At 36.7% G+C, this 27,187-nt stretch overlaps 1 protein-coding gene across 4 annotated transcripts in view; it reads right to left on the reverse strand.

Annotated features, from left to right (window-relative positions):
• The window catches only part of UVR3 (DNA photolyase family protein), a 131,555-nt gene that overhangs the window by 14,638 nt on the left and 89,730 nt on the right, over positions 1-27,187 (reverse strand). For 2 of the 4 annotated variants that reach the window (XM_089988994.1, XM_089988991.1), the window contains one exon: positions 23,690-24,199. The exons of 1 other annotated variant lie outside the window; for it this stretch is intronic. In XM_089988994.1, coding sequence (XP_089845120.1) covers positions 24,030-24,199 — 170 coding nt within the window. In that variant the 3' untranslated portion in view covers positions 23,690-24,029. Of the gene's footprint in view, positions 1-3,301; positions 3,641-23,689; positions 24,200-27,187 lie in introns of those variants that run through there. One more of the 4 variants, XM_089988992.1, reaches the window with a different exon arrangement.

The raw sequence follows: 27,187 nt of genomic DNA on the forward strand, positions 1-27,187 counted from the left end.
GTTGGGTCACGAAATATTTTGGATCTATTAAAAAAATCCAATCAAACCCCAATTGGGTTTCAGATCCAAATCCACTAGCTATATCCAAATCTACATGTCAGATTCGATATGACCCTATTCAGATCCAAGCTCCATTTGGATCCAATTTATTTAAAATAATATCATATTATCCTATCAATTCTGGAAAAAAATCTCTTTTATTTATTTCTATAATTTCTAAAAAAATTTAGGTTTTACACATTTAATCATGCATCTTTATTGTCTGCATTAGTTCATGCATTCTTACTTGTTTTGTTTCATATGAGAAATTGTTATTGCATGATACTTGCTTTTAAATACTCGAATGGTAAATGACTTATGAGATTGTCATTGTTATATTCTTCTGAATATCTTGCATGAATTTGATTTATGGTCTTTTCTTATATGTTTGAATTTCTAAAAGAATTAGTACAAAGAATCTTTGATTCTTACCCAGTATTCTCAATGTTTTTCTCAAGAACTGTAGCTCATTGATGGGGATGACTGTCACAAGGAGACTACAAGATTGTGTGAATTACTTATGTTATTTTTGGACAATGTGACTCTGTAATTTTAAACTTTAATTTAATTCTTATCTCAGACATTGATTAATAAAGTTAGCCATTTGATTGGTTGGTTCAATGTAAAGATCACTCATGGTTTGGAAGTTGTTAAGTCTGTGAGGCCTCAGATCCTTGGTTTTTGGTTTTTGAATTGCTTTAAAAAAGAAGAATCCACTTTTCACGAGGATGAGTTGGAATCGTTACACTCAATGTTATTTCCCACCTTAACATGTACAACCATGTTAAAGTGGTCCAACACTATGCACCATCCCTTCCAAATCCTGAAGTCATTTTTCCATTTGTGATTTTCATGCCAACTCTAAGATCAACCAACTAAGACATATTTTTTTGAGAAAATAATACTAAGAGTGCCTTCCTACAAATCCTCCAAAGCCATTTAGACGAGGGTTTTGTTGAATCTTCCCAAGTTGTGGATTCTCAAACCCCCACATCCAATGGTTGTAAGATAGCCAATCAATTGATAGTCATCTTCAATTTCCCTTCAATGGACCCATACCAACTAAAATTTTGAAACAAAGCATTGAAGCATTTTTCAACCTCATTAGAAATCTTAAAAATTTGTAGGAAGTGAAGAACTGAGCAAGAAATGTTGAAACTCACAAGGTTGATTCTACCTACACTAGAGAATAAGAAGAAACACAAGATTGAATTTTTTGACACACTATCAAAAAATGATTGAATTGTACGGCTAATTCGACATGTTTTCCGCAATGCCCTACAATTTTCGATAATCTTTCCATATTCAACATTGTAAATATCTAGATTAAAAACAACCTTTTTACCCTTCGCACATGTAAACTTCCTGTATATGCAAACTTTTTACAGAACAATCTTTTTTCTCAGATTTGTATCTCTATGATCCAACGCCAAAAACTTGTGTTTTTATAGTCGTTGGAAAGTGAGACACAAGACTATAACTTTCATGTTTTTAGTCAAAACCGAAAACCCCTCTAGGATTTCCGTTTCTAAGTTCCAAAACTGAAATAAAAATATACTCTGCAAACTGGAACAACCAACCAATCAATCTTTAGAGGACATTTTGACTCATAAAATGAAGGATTCCGAAAAAAATATAAAAAAACTAGACAGAAATACCTTTTCAATGACACTTGATTCACTGGAAAATGATGAACGAATGTTGAAGTACAACCCCGACAACATTCCTAAAACAAGACATACAACCCCAACAACTGCACCTTTTTTGTTTGTTTTATGATATTTTTCGACCACCTACATCAAAAATCTAGAAAAACAACAATAAAAAAATAGACAGATCGAGACGTTAACTTTTCAACGCCACCAAAATCATCTTGATCTAATGAGCAATTAGAGAGAAACGTTCTCTAAAAGATAGATTGTTCAATATACGTAGGGACAAGAAAGTTTGTATAAAATGAATCTCCATAAAATATATGCGAGGATGAGAAAGTCTATATAAAATATACGCGAGGATGAGGAAATTCGTATAACATGAGGAAGTTTGCATAAAAATTAGTGTGATCATCCTGTTAAACTCAAACCTCGAAACTTTGCAAATATCTGACTAAGTTCGCATAAAAATATGTGCAAACATCCTATTAAATTTTAAAAATTGTATGTATTTAAGAGAAAATCACATGTTTAAGAAAAATATCGCATATATAGGAGGAACTCTGCATATATTTATAAGAAAATCGCATATATAGGAGAAACTTCGCAAATATTTAGGAAAAAATTGCATGTTTAGGAGGAAATCACATGTTTAGGATGAACTATGCATATATAGGAGGAAAATCACATATATATTTTATGCAAAACTATCTTCATTCTCAGATTTGAATCCCTCTGATCCGACATAAAAAAACATGTGTTTTACAATCGTTAGAAAGTTGAGACAAGCTTATAATTTTTCTATTTTAAGTCAGAGTCGAAAACACCTCCAAGGTTCTCATTTTTTAGTTCCAAAACCAGAATAAAAGCATACTCTGCATACTAGAACAGTTGAACAATCTATCTTTTAGAAAACTTTTCTAACCAACCGCTCATCAGATCAAGGTGATCTTAGTGTCATTGGAAAGCTAATGTCTCGATCTATTTTTTTTCTCAATTTTTCAGCATAGGTAGCCAAAAAATAGCATATAGCAAACAAAAAAGGCATAGCACACCTATTCTAGTTTACAAAATATGCTTCTATCCTAGTTTTGGAACTCAAAAATAAGAACCCTAGAAGTGTTTTCGTTTCAAACTCAAAACAGAAAAATTACAAGCTTGTGTCTTAGATTTTCGACTATAAAAATGCAAGTTTTAGACCTCGAATCGGAGAGATATAGATCTAAGAAGAACTAATGTTCTGAAAAAAAGTCAGATATTTGAAAGAAAATTCACATATACTTAAAAAGTCCACATGTGCGAACGATAAAAATGAGTTTTGAAAATCAATTATTTATGATTTTGGACAAAGAAAATAACAAAAATTGTGAAGCATTTCAAAGAATGTATCAAATTAGCCATAGAGTACAATCATTTTTCGACACTTTATCCTCCACCAAACTCCAATGTGACTCTCTATACATCCCCAAATGGAGTGGTAGAATCAAGTATTTCAGTGGTAGAGATCCCGTTTCACAATTAAAGATTATGGAGGCCAAGCTTTGAGAATTTCCGAAAGGATCATTGAACACCATCACTTGACTCTTGCCCTCAAAATGACCAAAAACATCATTTTGGAGTCAACTTTAGTACATGAAAATGGTAAAGACAGGATTAGGAAAAGAGTCTTACGAAATATGTAACTAGACGAACTTCTTAGATATTTGACTGTGGGGGGAGCGAATGGGTTCAGTCATTGGATAGTGATTTCACAGTTAATTATTTTCTTTGAACTTTTTTTTTATTTTTCATTTATTACAAAAACAAATATACAAGATTTGGACAAGCATGATGTTCAAAACGCATTAACCGCATGTAACCAGACACCGTTCATCCCGTTGGCAGCTTATCTCATGTCAGACCAGTGGCCTATTGTGTCCAAGGATGACACTAACCCAAATGGCGCGTTCCTATGACAAGAAAAAAGAGGTCAGGAATGGCGAAAAAGATAGCGTACACCAACCGTTTTTTAGTGAATTATCATCTAGATCGAACCAACAACATCAATAACTATAATGAAGTGCTTTTAATCTTTATAAGTACTCGACAATTGCATTAAAATAAGTTATATCTGGAAAACATTCCTTATTTCTTGTTATTCTCGTACTCATAATTATTTTGGTGAGAACTGTTCCCAAAACGGTTTCCTAGAATTAGATTTTCAAATTCAAGTAGGATTTTCCTTTTGTTTGTTTCATTAATTAAGGCATTACTGCTTCGTCATTGCACATGTCAACAGAAAGTTGGACCTTCATTCCTCCACATACGCGGCCACCTTACCAATTTCAACACACTAGCTCTCAACATTGTTTTGATAGTTAGATGAGAAAAACTGTACTTAGGGCCATTGCATATCAAATAAAGATCGTACTTGGAGATCAAATTGACATCAAAAATGCTGATAATGACATAATATTGATATGAAATTCCCTATTCAATTAGGGTTCTAACCTGCCCACTCAATTACAGGTGCGTGTATATATATATATATATATATATATATATATATATATATATATATATATATATATATATATATATATATATCTCCTGGTAACTGAGCACCAGATCCTGATGGGTTGTAGGGCTTCTTTTTTCAGTAGTACTGAGTACAAAGTCTTTAAGACGATTCAATCTTCTTATAAAGTGGGCGATTAACAGTACTTTTATAGCACTTATTCCATTTATAGTGATGGTGAAGCAGCTTTTGAAGATTTTTGCCCCTTAATGTTAATGACCTTACATAAGGTTCCTTCTTGTTGCTCCTTTTGTGTTATATAAAACTTCATTTACAAGATCATAACAATATATATATATATATATATATATATATATATATATATATATATATATATATATATATATATATATAGAAAGTGAGAAACATGATAAATGAGTTTTCCTGGCTTTTTGCATTTTGTTTTAAAATTATGACTGGAGATGTGATCTACATACTCGATTTTGTAGGGATCAGCTATGGGAGTGTTCTTCCGATGCATGGGTGGACTTATATAAGGTTCAAAAATCAACGGACCAAAATCTTTGTAAAAATTTTAGGCTACAAATATTGATTTTTCATAAAAAAAAAAACACATGATTTGAGCATTGATTCTCAGTAAATCGACCATGTCAAACACATCTATGGGGTCAAAATCACGAAAGAAGCACCAGAAAAGCCGAGAAACCTATTTAGCATCTCTCTCTCTCCGTAAAACCCACTAAAAAAACCTTTTTGAACCCGGATTAGATTCGGACCAGATCCAGATCTGATAACCCGTTAGGGTTAAAACACGGGGGGTGAGGGCTTGTTTAAACCCTTCTCCCCCCCCCCCCCTCTGCGTTTCCCTTTCCACGTGATGAATCAAGAAACCCTTCGGGGTTTCCCTGTTGAGCTCCTCCCCGACCACCTTTAAAAGAGCGTGAGGGAAGAGAGGGCTCCCATCGAAGGCACCTCTCTCCTCCTCCTCCACCTCTTGCCCTCTACGCGCGATGGTGCCGACCCCCACAAGTACGCTCCCTCTACGTCTTCTTCTACTTTTACTACTACTACTTTCTTTGGGTTCGTCGGGAGGCTGGCAGGAGGTCGATGGCCCACTGTTGTGCCCTCCCTCTCTCTTTTTGGTTGTCGGAGAGTCGACAGGAGGCCGGCGGCCCCCTGCCATTAGGGGTGGCAATCGGGTCAGGTTGGCGGGTCGTGTCAGTGGGTCAACATACCTCAACACGAACCCGACCCGTTTATTAAACGGGTCGGCTGTGGCAAACAAGAACCCGACCCATTTATTAAACGAGTAACCCGACACGACACGATTAACCGGTTTAATAAACGGGTCAGGTTGGTCGGGTAAACGAGTTGGCAGGCGGGTTGGCAGGTCGGGTTCATGTTAGCGGTCGGGTAAACGGGTTGGCGGGTTGGGTTTGGGTAAACGGGTTGACCCGCTCGCCTAACCCGTTTATTAAATGGGTCAGCCAGGTTGGCATACCCCTAACACGAACCCGACCCATTTAATAAACGAGTTAGGTGCGTCGACCCATTTACGACACGAACCCGTTTAAGCCAAACCCAAACCCGCCTAAGAAGCGGGTTGGCAGGTCGGGTTGGCGGGTCATGTCAGATTTTGCCACCCCTACCTGCCGTGCTCTCCCCCTCTCTTTCAGTCAGTTGAGAGGCTGACAGGAGGTCGGTGGCCCCTGTTGTGGCCTCTCCCTCTCTTTATTTGGTTGTCGGAGAGCAAGTAGGAGACCGACGGCCCCTGTCACGCTCTCCCCCCTCTCTCGGTCTATTGGGAAGCCGGTGGCCCTTGTTGTGGCCTCTCCCCCTATTTCTGTGTTAGTCGAAAGGTCCGACGACCCCCTGTCGCGGCCTCCCCCTCTTTTCTCTCCATCTTCTCGTTCGATTTCCTTGTTCGGCAGGGGCCTGGACCCCTGCCGCTTGGTTTAGCAGAGGGCAGGGCCTCTGCCTGGCTCGCCCCTACCACTTGAACGTTTCGGCAAGCAGGGTGAAGCCTTGCCTCCCCCTCTCTTTTCTTGTGATCGACATAGGGCCGACAGACCCTGTCGCGTTCTCCCTCTCTAGTTATGCTTGTCAAAAAGCTAGCAGGAGGTCAGCGACGCCCTGCCACGCTCCCCCCCCCCCTTCTATTTGTCAGGCAGAGCCAGGCCTATGCCACCGTGGCCTGGTGACAGGCAGCCCCCCACCCTGCGCACCTAGTTCGGAAGGCAGGGGCATGACCCCTACCATTGTCCTTTTTCTGAAAGGAGGGGCTATGTCACTACCGATGTTTTCCTTTCGACATGGAGCCCCTGTCGTCAAGGCCTGCTCTTTCAGGCGGGGGTTCAACCCTTGCCTCTTGTGTACTAATCAACTTGGAGGGTATGCCTCCCTCTCATCATTCCTGTTTTAGCGAATGTGTGTTATGACATCCTTTCTTGTTCGCTTGGGCCGACGATTGGCAAGCAGGGAAACTGATGCAAAGGTACGGTGTGGACTCGGTACACACCGATCCAGGATCTAAACGGATCCGCACACGGAAGCTTATACGATGCAGAGTCTGGACAGAACTCTGAGAAATGGGCTTCGGGACCCGAACACTGTACTTCGACAGAAATGATCCAAATAAAAGTTGTGTGCTACTCGCACAACTTTCCAACAAATCCAGAAACACCAGATTCGAAGAAGGAATGTTTGTTCCACGGATTCAGAACCGGGACTGCTAAACAAGTCCAACACAGATTATTGGATTCCAGGGTTAGACTGTTTGAAGGAATTTTGGGACCAGCAAACGTTAGAGTTTGCAAAAACTCACAACTGAAGAAACGAAGGTCAGATCTAGACCTTTCTAAAACACCAAAGATCAAAATTTTCTGATATTCCTACAACCCACTATGAATTTTTGAAATTATAAAATGGTAATAGTTAACGAGCATGAAACCAAAAACTCCCAGCAAACTAACAGTAGCAAAAATCGATATTTTCGGAATACAAAGACAATGATTCAATAAAATCTCCAAACAAGAAAGATGTAAATTTAGATCTTAGCTTTTCACAGAATAAAAAAAATTCCAAATTTCATACAGGGAATCTTCCGATAACAAGAAAATACTGAACACAACTATGAAAGTTCTGTAACAGAAAAGAGACAATGGACTTGTGTTAGTCCAACGTCTTGACAACAAATTTCAGAGGTTCAAACAGGAGAATCTAAAAAAGATCTCAACTACAAAGTTGGAGACAATCGTCTTAGCTTTTCGGGAAACTAAAGAACGCAAAAATCCGTTCAGAAATGAGCCCGACATGGATGTTTTATCAGGGACGTCTCTGTTATCACAGAACAACAATTTGGTCTTTTTGAAAGAATCTGAGTTCATTCACACACATCAATAACCCAAAATAACTTAAGATCAAATGAGACAACTTTTAACATAAAACTCTTTTAAGCATGTATTCGCAACTCTCTAATGATTAAATACAGTTTAACAACGATAAATCATGAACAATCGCAACAAATGTGAATAAGATTAACAAAGGGCTAGAACGAAGAACCAATGGTGATATCCGGGTTGAGAACGATAATGGATGTCGCTGGGAAATAGCCGACACCGGAAAGAATCCTCTCGAACCATAGCCAACATGAACTAAGATTGCTTACACAGCCACGTCAAGGTCGATCTTCTCAAAGATCACAAACTCGAGTTTTTCCACCAACCAAAGGGCTTGATGCCATCAGCAGAAAACTTACCAGGGATTTTAGAGGCTTAATCGAACTGAATCACGCAAAATGGTAAACATCAAACTTGTAAGGCACGATCTTAGCTTTCCAACAAGCTAAAGATCACGTAATTTAAACCAGTATCTAATGAGATACAGTCAAAATACTGAGACTATCTTCACCCTTCGAACACTTCTTCTCTACCAAGAAAATTTTCAAAATTTTCATAACCAAAGCTCCCTTCCCTTGGTCAACCTCCCTTCATTAATAGGCTCTAGAGCATGGGAAAGAGCCACATTAAAGATGCAAATGGCCTTTGTACTTGGGAAGGGCCACATTAAAGAGGCCATGAGCCTTCCCAAGCCTTGCGCCAAAAACGAGCGTGTAAGGCCTCATTTTTGTCAAGAGCTATTAAATCTTCAACAACCTACTTTTGACTCTTAACTGGTCAACAAAATTTGAATAAGGTCGAAGATGGATCACACCAAGGTGGCGCCACCTAGGCCCCCTCATTGAAAGTGGATCTCGATCTAGATCTACATTGAGCAGTGAAATGGATCATGCACCAAAATACATTAGAGAAGCGAATTTGCGAAAAATAAAAACACTACCCTTGTACCCCATACACCCGCTAGTATCACAAAAAAATCCAACTCCAAAAAAAACAAAAAAAAAACATGTTTAATGTGATTCTTCACATGCCAAAAATGGAATCAAACTAATAAAAATACAATCTCTGAGAAATATGCAAAATATCTCAAAAATTGAAACATGATAATCAAAATGGGTCTGGGTTGGCAGAGATCCAATTGGACCCAGATAATCCTGCACGATTGAATCTGCCTCGGATTGCATCCTGGAGTGGATCTTAGGAATTGGATTTGGATCCAATTCATCTTCAAAGATCGGATCTTCAGGATGCTCTGCATCAGAAACACCTCTGCTCCCTGTCTCTTCTTTCATTGCTTTTATACAAACTTTGTGTTTCCTGGCAGTCTACGCAACAGAGCCCGCTCATGTCCCGCGGCCTGAGCCCTACATCACCTACACTCGTAGGCCTTCACAGCGTCGCAACCTCTTGAGGTAGGAAAAAGTCGCACAATGACTTTGGATGAATTAAATAAAGATTTAGGAAATTGAGATAATGACAGATGATACTTATATGACTCATGATTTACTCTTCCTTGCTTGTCTTTATATCCTTGAAATTATATGCTTCCTGTAGCTGACATATTTTGCATGCTTATTTAGTTTTGTAGTTAGTTTCGTTGTTAATTTCCTTTACTTGCTTCGTGTTGTCGTTGTAATGTATGCTTAGATTTGTTAGTGTTAGTTTTAGCTTGTGTTCCATCTGTGTGTTGCTAGATGCAACTAATTGTACCCTGAGTCGATTACTCGAAAAGAATGATTGAATCTATGGTGATCCTAAGTCTTGTTTGAGATTTCCTGTTTCGTAGTGATTGAGTATCCCAAGTGTATTACAACTTTTAAGTCATATGAAACATTGTGTGGGGTTATCCTTCGAGAAACCCATGATCTACTGTCACCATTGGATCTTTTTGACAGGTACGGTATGTTCACTATAATGTGTAGTATGAGAGGTCATTGAACACCTCGAGTTGTGCAATAAGCACTCCTTTAGAATAAATGAAGATAATGACATTCGCCTCCACAGGCCAAATACTCAAAGAGCTATGCATGTCAAGATTGAACCAAATGAATTGCAATATATTGAATGTTCTCCTTTGATCATAGTCGTACTTTCAGAAAGGTACATCAGTACTTTTAGACAAGTACGTCACAATGGTGTTACGATGCTTGGAATAATGAGGTTGTGGTAACCTCGATGCGTGCAAATAACACAATATTGAGATCACATAAATGGTGATGATTCGCCTTCACAGGCAAGATGCTCGAGTTGGTTGAAAGACCAGAGCATGCAGGATGAGTCTTCAGTTAACTAACACCTAACATACTCATTCCAATGCTGACTCCCGTCAAAAGAGAGGACGGAAAGGTATAAAAACTCTGATGGACAGGCCATTAATGACAGTTACAGGCAAAAAACTTGACTTTCCCATTCATCGGAGTTAGGGAAAAGGGCTATAAAAGATAATTTTCAAACACTTCTTTAGAAGTTGGATGCATATTTTGGAACAAGTGGCCTTTAAAAAATGCTCTCTCGATCACCAACCATCTCCTTAAAAGCGGACTCAACTAGCTATTCAGGGTATTGAAAATACATAGCATAATAGACCCCCGAACTAGTCTCAGTTGTTTCTACGATTCGTGCCTTGTATGTACCTGCAGGCCAGTGTGAACACCCCATTTTTTTCACAAATTTATAAATATTCCCTTTTTGCCCCTGGCCCCTATTTTTTGAGCAAATTGAGTCATTTTCACTCAAAATTCCAGTTTATCTCTCGAATTTACTAGAATCAAATCCATCTTTTATATCTGACTCGATTTTGGATCCAGACCTATTATCCAAACCCAAATCTAAGCCTCGTTATCCAATTTTCAAACTAAAACTATAAAAATTATCAATATAATTTTTGAAAGGCTCGAACAATCCATTCGACGTCCAGTTGGGTTCACGGCTCTGTATTTCTCGATTTGAGATTAAAAACTTGAATATTTCCCCAAATTTCGGATCAAAACCTGCATCTGAGAAAATTTCAAAAGTTTTCTCAGAAAACTCCTCTTTTTGTAAATATTTCTCAAAATACAAAAATAGTTTTTTTTAAACCCTCATTTTGCCTAGATTTTAGAATTTTTATTCCAAAAATCACAAAAAAATGTAGAAAATACAAAGAAAACACACAAAAAAATGAGTTCTTAGAAACCACTTTTTGAAAATAGATTTTGCTAAAAAAAACCTTTTTAAGAAAAACTTTTTTTTAGGACCCTTAGCAACACGGCTTTCGCCTTCTCAGGTTCACGAGCCCTCTCGGTTCTTTTACCCTCTCTCTGCTTCACCTCGCTGGATCACGATCAATCATGTTCTGGCACCGAACCTCTGTCTCTCTCTCTCGCTCGAACCCTCCATCGCCAACCCCCATGTGCATCCTTCTTCATCTACCCTCCGATCATCACCTTCCACAGATGACCATTGATCCCAAACCGATTTCCCCTCTCGATCGATCGATCCACCCTTCAATCGGCATCCACCAGCCTCAACCATCGATCACCAACGACCCCTTCTCGATCCTTCTTCCGTTCCTTATAAAAAGGAGCACAAAGGTCTCATTGAGGAGGATCCACCGTGTGCCCATCGATTACACTGATTTCCCTTCAGTGCCTCCTCCTTGGTAGCGGAAGCCGATCCATTGAAGAGCGAAAGAAAGCCTCCCTTTCCTTCCCTCCTTCAGAATCTCTGCAGGAATCAAGCAAGAAATCTTTTCCCCTTACTTTCTCTATTTTGCTTTCTGTTTTGACCCCACTAACGCATCATGGATGGCGTTGAATTGCTTATAGCAATTTCAAACCCCTCCTCATGCAACAGCAAACGGAGGGAATAATTCCAACATTTATTTTAGCTCCAATTTTTGTTCATTTGGTTAAATCTAGCATCCTTTTACGTATTTCCATTTTAAGTTTTGTGCTTCATTACATCATGCTTTCTTAATTTTATCGCCCCTTTCAATTCAATAAACGGCTCCTTCAATGGCATCTGATCTGATCCAGTATCAGATCAGGGTCATTTGGTAGAGATCCACAATCGATCTTATGTCCTCCATGTGATTTTGTCACGCCTTCTCATGAAGAGCTGAATCACTATGTCTCTAGCGATTTCCATTTACATTCTAACTTGTTTTAATTTTCTGTCATGGTGAATCATCTCTAGTGATTGGATTGCATTGGAATCATAAGATTTTCTGTTTTTATTTCGTAATTATTCGTTCCTGTTTGATTTTCTATTTTGATTACCATTATTGCCATCTTGTCTTGTTACATTCTTGTTTAAAGCATTGTCTTTGTTTCCTTCTCTGCATTTTATTTTATATTTTGTGAGTTCTGAAATTTCGTTTCCATCATGCTCCTCCTCCACTCCATAATATTATGACACACCTTCTCGGTGATCCATTTGCAGTTTACTGACTCTTCTGCACCGTATTTTTTTTATATCATCCTCTTCGTGATGCCCATATTTCGTCGGTGTATTTCTTGATTTATTGAAACGCACCAGTGGGCTGACTCCATGGATTTCTAATCCATCGGATGTCCCAACTCAGACAACAGATGGAGGGTCATGGGGAAAATAAAACATGAACGACTAACCTGGTATGTCGTGAGGACAATTCCTTTTAGATGCCGAGAGGACTTTGCACAGTTGGTTTGAGCCTTTATAAAAAAAAAAGAGAGGATTTATTGTGAAGGTATTTCAAAGGATTATGAAGTCCTTTCATTTTACCCCTTTATGCCACCAACTGCTCGACACCAATGTCCATAACAGGTTTCATTGATGTCATCAAGGTAATGACTGCATTGAATGTCCATCCTCTATGTTTCCTTCCTGATTTATGCTATTCATTGTATTTATACCACATGTTTTCATGGTGTTTTGTTCATTGATTATGTGAGCTGAATCATTCATGGCTTGTTCCATTTAGTCATTCATCTAGCATTGAAACAATGGATCAATAAAATGTGCTAGGGGGCATACTGTGGTTTCAACCTTCATGGGCAACTGTGTAGGCATAATAGGACACTCTTGTTATAGCAACAAGGACAGATGTCAATGGACAACCTGCGGAGTGTCTCTTTGAGAGACAAAGAGACAAATTCGGTGGGACTCAGGTTCTGTTAATTCACTGTTATTAAAGGAGACAACAAGTTGGTGGCGCACAACTGACTAAGTTAACAAGGATGAATATGAGCTCTGAGGATAATACGCAGAAGAGCCATCGCTGATCTAATTTCCTGAAAGGCATAGTTGCAACCCATCATAATGCTCAAACTGTCAGATCTCTCAGGCGAAGGGGATAATTCCAAAAGGATGAAAAGAGGTTAGTTGATCAAGGTCAATAAGATCCTAATTGGTGCTTCCACAACACGTCGGTTATCCAGACAAATTTGTGACAAAATTGGTTGTCTTGAAGTTGGGAGATCTGAAAGGGTTCCCATAGATTAAGACAAACCGTGAGCTCATCCTTTAGTCTGGAGAATCGCATCTGACTCTTGGAGTGTCACTTCAAGTTCTTACTCACACTCTAAATGTTACTCAATCTCAAACTATCACAGAGTTATCACACACACACACACACACATATATATATATATGCGGGGTAAGTAGGTAGTCTATCAAATTCTGTTGGATATGCCTTTAATTGCATTAAGATGGGAATTCAGACTAATTCGTATTTGTCATGGATGTTTGATCCCTTTGCTGCATAATTTCAGAGTTTGCCCCTGTTTCGATATGTTTTTGTGGTTTTTGTACATTAAGATGGGAACTATTCAACATGTTTTTGTAGTTTTGTACAGGACTCTACAGTATGCTGCGGTATAGGATTTTTGCAGCTAGAGGCATTCTCATATGTACTCCCATGCACCTTAGTCACCTGCGCTGTGAATGCATAGCCTCACCAGAGCACTGGCCCACATCACTTGGCCATTCACTGTTACTTCCACAGTGCAGAACCATTCACCCACTGCCACTTCATTTTGTTGCATCTCACCCCAGCACTTGTGCACTTCCCTTTATTCACCTCTGCTGCATTTGGCATTTCAATCTCTCAAGTTTGGGCGCCTCTGAGCAGATGAAGTTCACAGGTTGATAGCCATGGTTACTTTAATAAACGATGGGTCAGCCGTTGATGCTAAATAAAAAAAAATTGACCAAGGACAATGCTTAGTCCCACGGATTGCCAGGCTTGGTCAAGTCATTGGATAAACAGATTGTAAAAGCTTGATTTCATCTCCTTTTTCCAACTCTTTTACTTTAATTCTGTAGTGTCATGAGCCTGTGCACCACTTACACACAGTAACATTTGAGTTCAACACTTTAACCATTTACAGGTTGTTGTCGCACCCATTATACTCCTGTCTTCCCCTGCATGCACGCATGGCACCATTTTTTTTTCAGTCCACATCCACAACCATCCCAACATCATGGCGGTCACCTGTAAGTATACGCGACACACTTTCTTTTAGTAAGTCGCTGTGCAAACACAGTATCTTACTCATTTTTTTTAATGAGTTGTGCAAATGCACAGCATCTCACTCTCTTGTTTTAGTAAGTTGTTGTGCAAATGCACATCATCTTATCCTTTTCTTTTAGTAAGTTGTGCAAATGCACATCTTACTCATTTTTTTTTTATGATGTTGCTATGCAAATACACATCTTACTCTCATTTTAGTGAGTTGTGCAAATACACAACACCTTAACTCATTTCTTTATAAGTTGTTGTGCACAACACTTTGCTCCCCCCTTTCAGTGATCTGTCGAGCACATGCACAACACACCATTCATTCCTTTCAGCAAATGATTGTATAAAGGCACAACATATCATTCATTACGTATATCCTCACTAACCTAAGACTTTGCATATACCCCTTTCATACATTAGATTTTTTACTAGCCCAAAAGTGTCATATGCTTGTGCTTATATATATGTGTGTATACTTTCACATAAGGTGTGTGTATGTGTATCTCATCATTTATATAAGTATGGCTTCTTGCATGTTTATTTCTTCATTAAGATAGGCATACTCCTATGCATTTTTTGAATTTAATGTTTGCAATCTCCACCTATATTTCTCCACCATCCTGTGCTAACTTGAGTTTTGCAGGTGTTAGGCAAAAAGGGTTAATCTCCTTCTTAGTTTAAGAAGTTGAATCTTAGCTTCATTTAAAAAAAAAAAAACTTGTAATAGCTAAATAATAATAAAAAGTTTACATTTCAAGCACTAAATTAGAATGTATGAGCATGCACATTCTCTAGAATTATGTGTTTTCATATCATTTTCTTTTTCCTTTCAAAAATTCACGAATGGGAACACGAATGGCACATGCACAATTCTAATAAAAGGTAATTAAATCCTAAGTTGATGACTTGCATCAATAACCATAGTCAGGGTGTGAACAAAACTTATGATTTTTATCTTTTATGAAATAACATTAGGTCTACACTGGATCTTTTTCAAAAATCATCATATTTTTCTAAATATTTGCTTCCTTTATTAAAGTTTAATTTAAAATTAACTCAAAATATATATCAATGGCCATAGTCAGGACATATTGAGAATCAATTTCATTTTAAACTCTATAAAGGCACAAAAATGTATTTTATTCTTCACTCGAATTTAAATATAATTACTATATAATACATTCAATGACCATAGTCAGGGATGTATTATATCTTCAATCTTATTTCAATTTATTTAAAGAATCAAATATGATTTTCAAATCTAATTTCAAAATTCTCTAAATCATTTCATCATTTAGGATAGAATTACATCATATTTTTCAAAATGCTTTTCATATTATTTCAAAAATCCAAGTGAATTTTGAGATAACTCTTCAAATATCTTCTTCATTTCTCAAACCAATCTTCAATTTCTATTTCAAATCATTCTTCTATCTTATTTCAAAGATTCAAATTTCAATTTCAAAGTCCAATTTAACTTTGAGATTTCAAATTCATTCATGTATTCTAAATTCAATTTTCAATCCAAATCCAATTTCAAAGTTCAAGTCAATTTTCAAAATTCAAATTCATTTTTATTTTCAGGATTCAATTTCAAAATTCAATTTAACATCTCAGATCAAATTTCAAAGTTCAATTTTAACTTTGAAATTCCTTATTCATCTTCTGACTTCAAAATCTAGTTTATTCTTTATCTTCAAAGTGCTATCTAGAGATTGAGTCTTGATTCTTAATTCAAAATCAAGGTTTCGAGATTGATTCTGAATCTCAAAATTCGATTTTTCCTAAGTTTTAAATTCAAATCTGGATTTCTAAAATCCACATCCATCAACAAGTCCCATTTGGATTTTCAAAATCCAATTCCATCTTGGATTCTAGATTCAGAATCCAGTTCCACCTTGAATTCAGATCTCCATTTTTTGGATTCCAGACTTCGGATCCAAATTCCATATAGGATTCTAGATTCCAGATTCCAGATTCAGTTCCGTCTTGGATGCCAGATTTCAAATAAAAAATCCATTCCAGATTTCAGGTCAAAAATCCATTCTAGATTTACAATCTAATTCCATTTCTAAATTCTCATTTCCAAAAACCAATTTTGAATTTGTTTCTCAAATCTCAATTCAAATTCAAATCATATTTTAGGTCTCGAATTCAAAAGTCTCCTTCTCAGAATCGATTCTTGAAAATCGATCCAAAATCCATCATGACTTGAAAAATTCATTTTTTATTTTAGAATTCCAATTCCAAATTCCCTATCTCTTCAAATCAAAGTTTTATCTTTCCAAAACTCAGATCATTCCGAGACTTAGAACTTTTAAGTTTCTTCTTCCAGATCTATTTAAAATTCTGAATTAGACTCAAAATCTAACTTTTTCAAACCAATTTCAAATCTTTGAATCATTTCTTCACTCCATTATCACATTTACTTCAAAATCACTTGAAAAATCTCTAAATTTCTAAAATATTTTTCTCAAAAGCATACATTTCTGCATTTGCATTGCACAAGCATTATTCTTTGTGCATTTTAGACTAAGAATAAATTCTTAGATGATATTTAGACAAAGCAAAAGGCATTTATTCGATCCTTGGTTCGATTACCCCTGGTAAGGGTGCCAGAAACGGTCGAACCTCGTACCGACGAGCGAATCCCGTCTCTCCATTTTTCCCGCAAATTTTTTAAAACGGAGGCGAGTGATTTTTAAAACATTTCTTTAGTCAAATGAGACCTTGCAAAAGAGTTCCTCTCTCTTCTTTCTTTTCTCATTCTCTCTTCTTTTTTTTGTCTTTAATTTCTCCTTCTAAAGGGAATAGAGGCTAGAAAGGGCAAAGAGAAGGAAAAGAGGAACGAAAGGAAAAATTTTGCATTATCACAACCAGCTAATATCGAAACATAAATTAACATGTTCTCATTGTTAGTTGGATTGGGCATGCCTGTTATAGCATTACACTTGTTAGTTAAACTACTTATATAGTTATTTACTTGTATTAACTAGCTAATTGTGCTAGTTAATTGCATATAATATTGCTTACATCTTGTGTTGTCTCCTTCCTTCAGTATAAATGTTCTTTGCATATGTTGTTCAGATTCAATTTCTCGCAATTACAAATGTTATTATTGCTTTCAATAAAATAAATTGGTTATCTTGTGATGTCTTACTTTATTTATTCTACATTGTCTATTTGTGCACCTACCAGTTTGTTATGAAATTGACACATTTTATAGGCAGTGGCAAGTAGAACTTTACAGACTGTCGATGATGCAATGCAATATGGCTCGAGATCACCCTCTTTATGCTGGAATCCTGGCTATTCTTTGCAGATAAGGTTGGTTTGTAAGCTAACATGCCCAAAATTGTCAACTTGTTTTCCTTTCTAAAAATAAATTGCTTCTTTTGATATCTTTAAAACCAAACCCTGAAATTTGAAAGGTTTTCTTTAAATATTTTTTAAATTTTACAATTTGAAATTTTGGGGCATTACACACACACACACTCTTTATATATATATATATATATATATATATATATATATATATATATATATATATATATATATATATATATAGTGTGTGTGTGTGTGTGTGTGTGAAAATGTGTACTAAATTAAACATGCTATTAGATTCTGGTGTTTTTTCAAGATTTTAACCATATAGATGTGATCTATATGTTTTTTTATAAGAATAGCTTCTTGGAACATTTGATTCCTGTAGAAGAAAAAACCCAGAGAATACTCAAAAATGAGAGAGAGAGAGAAAGATAGAACTTAGAAAACTTCATTAGGTCTAATCTCCTTTAGTTTAAATAGAGGTTAGCCAAGAGAGCAAATTTACATTAGAGTCCCTCATTATTTATAAAATACCCAAAACAACTTTAAGAATAAATAAACTTTACTTTAGAATGACCGACTTATCTTAACACTCCCCCTCAAGCTGGAGCATAGATATCAATCATGCTCAGCTTGCCACAACATTTTGAGAAACTGGGACTGGCAAGAGGCTTTATAAAAGCATCTACAACTTTATCCTCAGATATTACATGCTTGGTAGAAATATGTAAACTTGAACCATATCTCTTATATAGTGACAGTCAACACAGAATTTGCAAGGGAATTTGGTCATCCACGGATGATGAAGGCATGCGGTTGATCAAAAAACAAGTTGTGGTAACCGCATCACCCCAATATGAAACAAGAACATTTGATTGAATCATGAGGATATGGGCTACATCAAGGAGATGCCTGTGTTTTCGCTCAGCTACCCCCATTTTGTTGGGAAGTATAGGCAAATGTGGTTTGAGGTTGAATACCATGGTCCCGATAAAATTGCAACAGTGCTTTTGTTTTAAACTCAAGGGCATTATCAGTGCGGATAATCTTGACAACGGATTCAAACTGAGTTTTTATTTCAACAACCAATGATTTGAGAATACTAGAAACTTCAGATCTTTCTTTTATTAAGAACACCCAAGACAACTTCGAAAAATCATCGACAATAACAAGATAATAATGACATTGAGTCCTGGTAGGAATCTTACTAGGACCTCATACATCCGCATGAAGAAGTTCAAAGAGTTTATGACTGGACTGACTCTGACTAGAAGAAAACGAACACCTATGATGCTTACCCAACTGACATGCTTCACACTGGAATGATGTAGTAGATGAAATTTGAGGAATGACACGATGAAGCTTCAACAAAGACGGATGCCCAAAACGACGATGCCACTGAACAGGACTCGAGAAATCATCGACTGCAGCATAAATGTTTCCCCATAGGGTGATGTAGATAGTAGACTCCATTTTCTTCATAGCCTCCACCAATCTTCTTCCCCGTCAGCAAATCATGAAAATAACACACATGATTAAATATCACCCTACAACTTAGCTCTTTTGTAAGGTAACTAACAGAGAGTAAACTTTGAGAAAATGAAAGAGCATGAAGGACATTGTTCAATTGTAAGGAAGAAGATATAGAAACATTTTCCTGACCAATAAAAGGAGAGGAACTCCCATCAGCTAATGAGACACCTCGATGTGCCGTAATAGCCTTTAGATCTGAATTTTTTTTAGAATTTCCGCATAGATGTCTAGATGCACCAGAGTCAACAATTCACTTACTATCATGGGGAGAAAGATGGTCTCCTGTTGAGTAGGCTACACCAGCTACAGAAGAAGAGGAACTTGAAGGACGATGAGCAACCAGTTCATCATATTCCGCACGACTAAGAGTGATACAATCACTGAAAAAAGTGGTGTCATTCGCTACTTCTAGTTTAGTAACATTAACTTTTGGAACATTACGCTTCAATGGAAAAGAAGCAGGCCGTCCATGTTTATCCAAGCAACGATCTTCTAAATGTCCTGATTTTCCACAAAAGGTACATTGGAGTTTACCTCTACCTCCCATACCTCTTCCACGACCTCTTCCACTAACATTCAGAGTATTTCTTCATCCATAACTAGATAGAACAACTAAAGCAGATGACTGAGATGCAGGCTGAGATTGTGGAAGTGAGAGGGCAAGTCTACTCAATCGATTGTATGCATCAGCAAGAGTAGGAACATCAGACCCGGTTAACATTTGAACTTTAGCAACTGAGAACTCTGAAGATAGGCCTATGAGAAACTGAGCAACCATAGTCTGTTCTTAATGATCCTTTTATTTTGAACAACACAGTGGTCTATGAGCATTAAGTTTTTCAAAAGCAGCTTTGACGGAGGCATAGTACTGGACCAATGTCTAATCACCTTGCTGCAAATTATATATTTCTTGTTCAACTTGGAGAATACGACTCACATTAGTCTCTTGAGAGTACGTATCTCGAAGATTGTCCCACATCTGTTTAGCTGTATTGTAGTAAATTAGGGCATATGCAATATGAGGTTCAATGTTATTCATGATCCATGACATAACAATGTCATTATTTTCTTCCTAAATAATGTATTTTCTTGTTTTATCATTTGGTTCAGATTCCATCAGTATGTGTTTTCTACGATGTCCAAACACCGACATCATAAACGTTCTAGACCATCGTGCATAGTTAGTTTCACTTAATTTCACAGAAGACCCATAGGAGAAAGGATTTGCGAAGGCTTTATATTCCCCAATAGTCACCACGAATAGTGTCGCTGTAATAAACATCCACTAAAAAAAATAATAAATGTGATAGAGATCGACTCCACACTATGCAGATCCACTACGATGATGGGTCTTCACCACGACATCAGATCTGCGATCAGATCTGAACCAACCAGAACAAATGATCTGATAAAAAAAAACCATGACTATTTAATATAAACTGTTCTTCACAACAACCAGATATGAGTGAACCAAAATAGAAGTATGCAGGTCCACGACTGAAAAGTATATCCAATCTTCACCACACTTAGATGAGTCCGATCTGTAATAAGATCTCAAAAAAAATCCACGACTATGTAATATAAAGTATTTTTCTTTTTTCTTTTCTTTTCGACACCCAGATATGAAGGACCCAAAAAAAGAAGTATGCAGGTCCACGATTGAAAAATATATTTAATCTTCATCACACTCAGATCTGTGAGCAAATCTCTGAAAAAAAAAATTACAAATCCATGACTATTTAATATGAATATTTCTTCACGACAACCAGATTTGAATGAACCAAACCAAAAATATCCATGTCCATGACTGAAAACTATATTTAATCTTCACTACATTCAGATTTGTGATCAGATCTGAACTACCCAGAGCATACGGTAAAAAAAAACACAGATCCACGACAATGGACTGGATTTAACCTCCACAAAAAAAAAAAATTCTGTCACCCACTTCACGACTTCAGCACAATACCCATACTTGTATTCACTCAGTTTGGTCGACAGAGACCCATAGATCCACACAACTTTTAGATATGAGTCATGACTCTTGTCAGACTTCAGATCTGTTATCAGATCTGTACCACTCTTTAGAAAAAACGACACACCTTTTATTTGATTCTCTTCACGTGAACCTTTTTATCTGATCCTCTTCATGTGATCTAATACCCGTCACTCGAACTTTGATGCAGAACTCAAGATCGCGCTCCCCAGATTGACGGCTCTGATACCACGTAGAAGAAAAAACTCAGAGAATAATAAAAAATGAGAGAGAGAAAGAAAGAAATTAGAAAACTTCATTAGGTCTAATCTCCTTTAGTTTAAATAGAGATTAGCCAAGAGAGCAAATTTACATTAGAGTCCCTCATTATTTATAAAATACCAAAAACAATTTTATGAATAAATAAACTTTACTTTAGAGTGGATAGGTTTTTATAAGGTTTCAAAAATCAACATCCTACAATTTTCATAAATTTTTTAGGCTCCAAATACCATTTTTTCATCCAAAATGCATTATCCAAGTGTCGGTTTCTAGTTAATCAATCATGTTGAACTAGGGGTGGCAATCGTGTCGGGTTGGCGGGTCGGGTTGGCGTGTCAGCATACCTCAACCCGAACCCGACCCGTTTATTAAACGGGTCGGCTGTGGCAAACACGAACCCGACCCGTTTAATAAACGGGTAACCCGACACGACCCACCAACCCATTTAATAAATGGGTTGAGTCGGGTAAACGGGTTTTCAGGTTCGCGGGTCAGGTTGGCGGGTTGACGGGTCGGGCAGACGGGTTGGCGGGTTGACCCACCCGCCTAACCCGTTTATTAAACGGGTCAGCCGGGTTGGCATACCCCCAACCCGAACCCGACCTGTTTAATAAACGGGTTACGCGGGTTGACCCGTTTATTAAACGGGTTGGCTTAAGCCCAACCCGAACCCGCCTAAGAGGCGGGTTGGCGGGTCGGGTTGGCGGGTCGTGTCAGAAATTGCCACCCCTATGTTGAACACATCTACATGGTTGAAATTTCAAAAAAAATACCAAAAATCCATTAACATGTTTCATATAGTACCATGCCCATTTTGTAGGTTTTTATTTTCCTATATATATATATATATATATATATATATGGGAAGTTGAATGGTGTGTTCTAGTGTGCCGATGAGATGATCAAAACAGATGTGATCCATATTGTTTGTTTAATAAATGCATGTTTTGGATCACATGATTGTGATGTGTAAAAGATTTTCGAGGGCGTAAAAAATCAACGACTCACAATGCACCAAAATTTCATGACTTAAAAAATCATTGATCTTATTCTGTAGAAACACAACCCAAGGTATGATTCTTAGCAAGCAAACCATGCTTTAACACAGCCATAGTGTTAGATTGAATGAAATAGATGTTCTCGACCTTGAGGTACACACTAGGGCACACCAAACCTTAGGAAATACCATCCAATTTCTAATTCACACACACACACACACACACACACACACACACACACACACACACACACACACATATATATATATATGGGAAGGGGGACCATCCAACCAAAGGAAGAACCAAAATCTACAACCGATGATAATCGACGGCATTCTTTTTTTAACGATCAAGTTTTTCATCGATCGGACTTTACAAATTGGATTTTTATCATTCATTTAGTGAGTGACATGTTTTAGATTATGAATTTTCGATGTTTAGATGCATTTTTGAAAGCGATACAAATCAACGGCCCATAATACTTTGATTTGTAAAGTTTTAAAAGCTTTGTGAGCCATCGTTTTTTCGCGTTTTGAAAAACATGCCTATATGTCATAAAGTCTCTGTGTAAAGCATATTTCTTACTAAATAAATTATAAAGAACAAATATATGAGGTCCAATTGATGAGATGCTCAAGCATTGGAGAAGGGAGAGCCATTCAATCGGATTTGGTTGTAGATTTTGGATCTTCCTTTGGTTGGATGGTCCCTCTTTTATATATAGAATCACTGGAATATGAGAACTAATGTGTGAACCACAATTTCATGGATTGTTTTTCTTTTCTCTTGAATCTAACCATACGGATGTGACCTACATGCTTGGTTTTATAAGAACCCACTCTTGAATCATCCGATTTTGATGCATAAACGAGATTTCTTTTAAGGCTTTAAAATTAATGGCTCATAATCTTCATAAATATTCAACCATTCAAAAATCATGTTTTTTTCATCGAAAATACATGATCTAATGGTTGATTCCTAGCAAATTCACCATGCCAAGCACATCCACATGGTTAGATTTGCAAAAAAAGTATTGGAAATGCCCATATTTCTAGTTCTCACATTTCAGTTCTCATATTCTAGTGACTATATATAGAGAGACAATGAGAAATAAGAATGTAAGACATAGCTTAGGCTCTTAAAACCATAATGCTGCAATTTTCTTGCTACACTATGTCCTCAAGGCAACAAGCAGTTGGCAAACTTTAAATCCAGAACAGAACAAGCTATCCCTTTCTCTTTGCATTTCATCTGCATTTGCCTGTGTAAACCGTGGCTGTTGGAGATGGAATTATGAGAATGAATAATCAGTTTTTTAGGTGTTCAAGGTATTTCCTGAAGGTTTTGTAAACTCATACAGACTCTGATGTAGCATATCTAAGTTCTCTTCTAAATATTTTCTATTTCACCAGAAGTTAGACAAAAGATGTTCTTACAAATTATTGTTTATGTCCTAGATCTTCGACAACTTACATGGATTCAATGGTGGGGAAAAGAAGTTTAAAATAGCTTCAGTCAATCATCTTTGCCACCTTAAAGTAAGGTAATATTGCAATTCAAGTCCAGTGTAAAACCTTCTCAATATAAAGGAAGCTGGAAGCATCAATATACATCATCACTGTCAACCTAGATGGTTGTGGACTAACCTGATCTTGAGGAAAGGCTGCTACAGTGGTTTCCTCAGAACATTGTATGAAAAGAGACATGCACCTACTTGAAAGAAGTGTATTACATATCCAAGCAGGAGAATTACTTATGCATCCGCTACTAGAAAAAGCTGAATAGAATACTTATTGAGCATATAAAGACGGCATATGGCACGGTTATTAAAGCTTCTGCTTCTTGCTGGAAGGCTGCTGATTATGGTCTTGATCTAATTTTCTCTTAAGAGCTTCCATCTCCTCTTTTGTCACCAAATTATCAGTCTTGCTGTTCAAAGCATATGCAGCTGCTAATCTCCTCTTGCAATCCTTGCTTGCAGAAATGTGGTCAATCACTGAAAACAACTCTCATTTAACAAAATAACCTGATAGAGCTTTGCTACACATCTTCCAAAACCAAATTTGAAGCATCACGTATGGAAGGAAGGAATATGAATTGGAACACTAGTGACAAATGCATTTATGTGAAAATCATGATCCTGAAGCCTTAGGCACACACTTCAAGGAAAACTTCCATGCTTCAAAGCTAAAACCAGAGATGAGGCAAGGCATATTACTGAAATGTACCTTCCTATGCATCATATATGAGGCTTATGTAAAGAACTCATAGACACAAACCAACTCAAGTATGGGTATTTGACATGACCTTTTGTTATTATTATGACTAATCTTAACCAAAGCACTATGATTAAGAAGCGTTTGATGATAAAGGGAGCATTTTAATCTTTTAAAAGCAAAACAGGTTGGTTTCATCCACGTTTAGATGGACATAATGAGATGTAGTCTAATAGTATTTGGTTCAGGTTATGAATCCAATGAAAAAGATCTCATGAATCCAGATCCAACTGGACTTTGTAAGATGCAGAGGCAGATTCAGGTGCAAACTTGGATTTGGGATACAAAAAATAAAACCAATGCCAACCTAATTAAACAGCAACGTCCAAAATTTCATATAGATTTGGTTCAGTCAAATATTCAACCCTATACTTACATTCTTACTAGCATGTAGGGGTGCAAGTGGGTTGGGGATCAAACTCAGGTCCAAGAAAGATATTGACACAAAGTACATGATATGTGAAGCCCATGTCTGAATCTGGGTCTGAACCAGAGTTACCGGAAGCTTCTTAGGTAGGTGGGAAGCTCGCTTCCCAAAAACTCGCTTCGGAAGCGTGATACTCCTCGCTTACAAAACTTCATGAAAATCTCGATTCCCCCACGCTTCTTCTATGCTTCCCACACACATGGTCTATGCTTCTTATATGCTTTTCTCGCGTTTCTTTTCATGTATTTTCTCTCACGCTTTCACTCACTTTCCATGTACTTTCTTTAAATTAGTAACCATCATTGTTAGATTTTAACAAAAAATTAACTCTTTTACTGAAAAATCACGAAATATAAGAATGATTAATTTTATTTTAGTTTTTATTTGTTTCTTGTTCGAATCTTATTCAATTACCATATTGCTTCATTTTTTTTATATTTTGCTTTTAAATTGATACTTCGTTTCCCGCTTCCTATAAATTTTAAAATGCTTCGCTTCTCGCTTCCGCTTCCCGTATTGTTTCCTGCTTCCACTTCCTAGTTTGGCAACCTTTGTCTGAACCTGAACATATATGTGCAGGCCTTCAAATTTGGATCTTGACATTGGATAGAAAGTTAGAAACGGATCAGAATTAGAAGTGGGACTGAGCCATCCCATCATGTTTTCGAGAGAGAGAGAGAGGTTTAATCAGGGTAAATGGGTAACCAGCAATAGAGTTAATGCAGGTAAAATGGGTAATGATCATTAATCATGGTAAAGGTAATAACAGTTTGGGTATGTATTTGGATAAAAGAGAAGAAATCCAGGTATGATTTTGAATTATATGATTTATGGGGTATGAATTTGAATTCCAAAAATTTACAAGGCATGTTCTTACAAATAACCCTTTCACAATCCTCATGAATGGACCCTTTTTACCAAAAAATCAAAACACATTTAAAAAATCTAACACGACAAAAAGGAATTTATATTGCTTTCTTGTCCTCTTCTCTTTTGGGTATCTAACAATTTCTTGCTTCATTTCTTCATGTAAAAATCTAACAGTTTCACAAGCAAGTACTTTACAGATGGCCATGCACTCTTAAAAGGAAAAACAGGACCCAACATGAACACTCTGTTTTTAGTTTAAAAGACAAAAGCTAATACAGTGCATATACTCTTTACTTTTAAGTCTTGATATTAGTATTTTTGCTTTTTCATATCTCGACAACAACAAAGATTGTATGCTTCTTAGTAAAGAAACTTGATGTACATTGCTTCCCATTTAACTCTCTTTGCTTTTTTATTCCAAGTTTGCTTTTCATTTGCTTCTCATAACATTGCATTTCGCTCATGATTCAAGCCTTATTTTTCTTCAATTTTGATTACTATTTCTCTTCTAATTTAATTCTCATTTTCATTCCAATTCAATTCCCTATTTACTAAGTTTAACTTTTAGAATATTATGTTTTAAGAGTTTTCATAATTCCATAACAACATGGATCATATGCTTTTCTTAGTTAAAGAAACTTTACACATGCTTCTCCGTTTAATTTCATTTTTGCTCTCCAATCCCTATCTCCCTCCTCTTCCAATAAGATTTTATTTTCACTTTTATGATTCAAATCCTATGTAACTTCCAGTTTGATTCCCATTTCACTTTCAATTCAGTTTTCATCCTGATTCTAATCTATTTCACATTGCATTCCCAACTTTGTTCCCCTTATCACTTCGCTTCTTATTCTTGTATTGCTTCCTGCTTCCACTTCCCAATCTAGCAACTATGGTCTAGATATAAATTGATCACCGCAACCCCCATCCCCAAAGAGTCAAAATAAATCTTAAGATTATGTACATATAGTTTTTTCTTGAAACAATTAAATCATTAAATATGCAATAGTCAACATTCATGAACACATCCATCCGGCTATGTATACATAAACACAATAATATGATTCATTTTCAATGACAGAAATAGCAAGAAAGAAAGCATGCATACACACATAAATATATATAACCAAAATATCTAGGCAAAAAATTATGAGAATTTTATTTGCTCGACCTGACCACATACATACATTCAATATGGTCCACTTATTAGGAATCACACTTGGGATCAAGTTGTTTGAAGTCACATAAAAATATGAACTACATTGGAAAAGTTGTGGTTCATTGATTTTTTATGCTCTTAAAAAATCTAATTAATATATATATATATATATATATATAATGATTTTGGAACCATACATTGCTTATATTTATAGTAACTAAGAAAAACTATCTTTATTAACACAATTTTTCT

This window comes from Nuphar pumila, chromosome 15 (genome assembly GCF_984573655.1).
Source record: "Nuphar pumila chromosome 15, dmNupPumi1.hap1.1, whole genome shotgun sequence".
Lineage (NCBI taxonomy): Eukaryota > Viridiplantae > Streptophyta > Magnoliopsida > Nymphaeales > Nymphaeaceae > Nuphar > Nuphar pumila.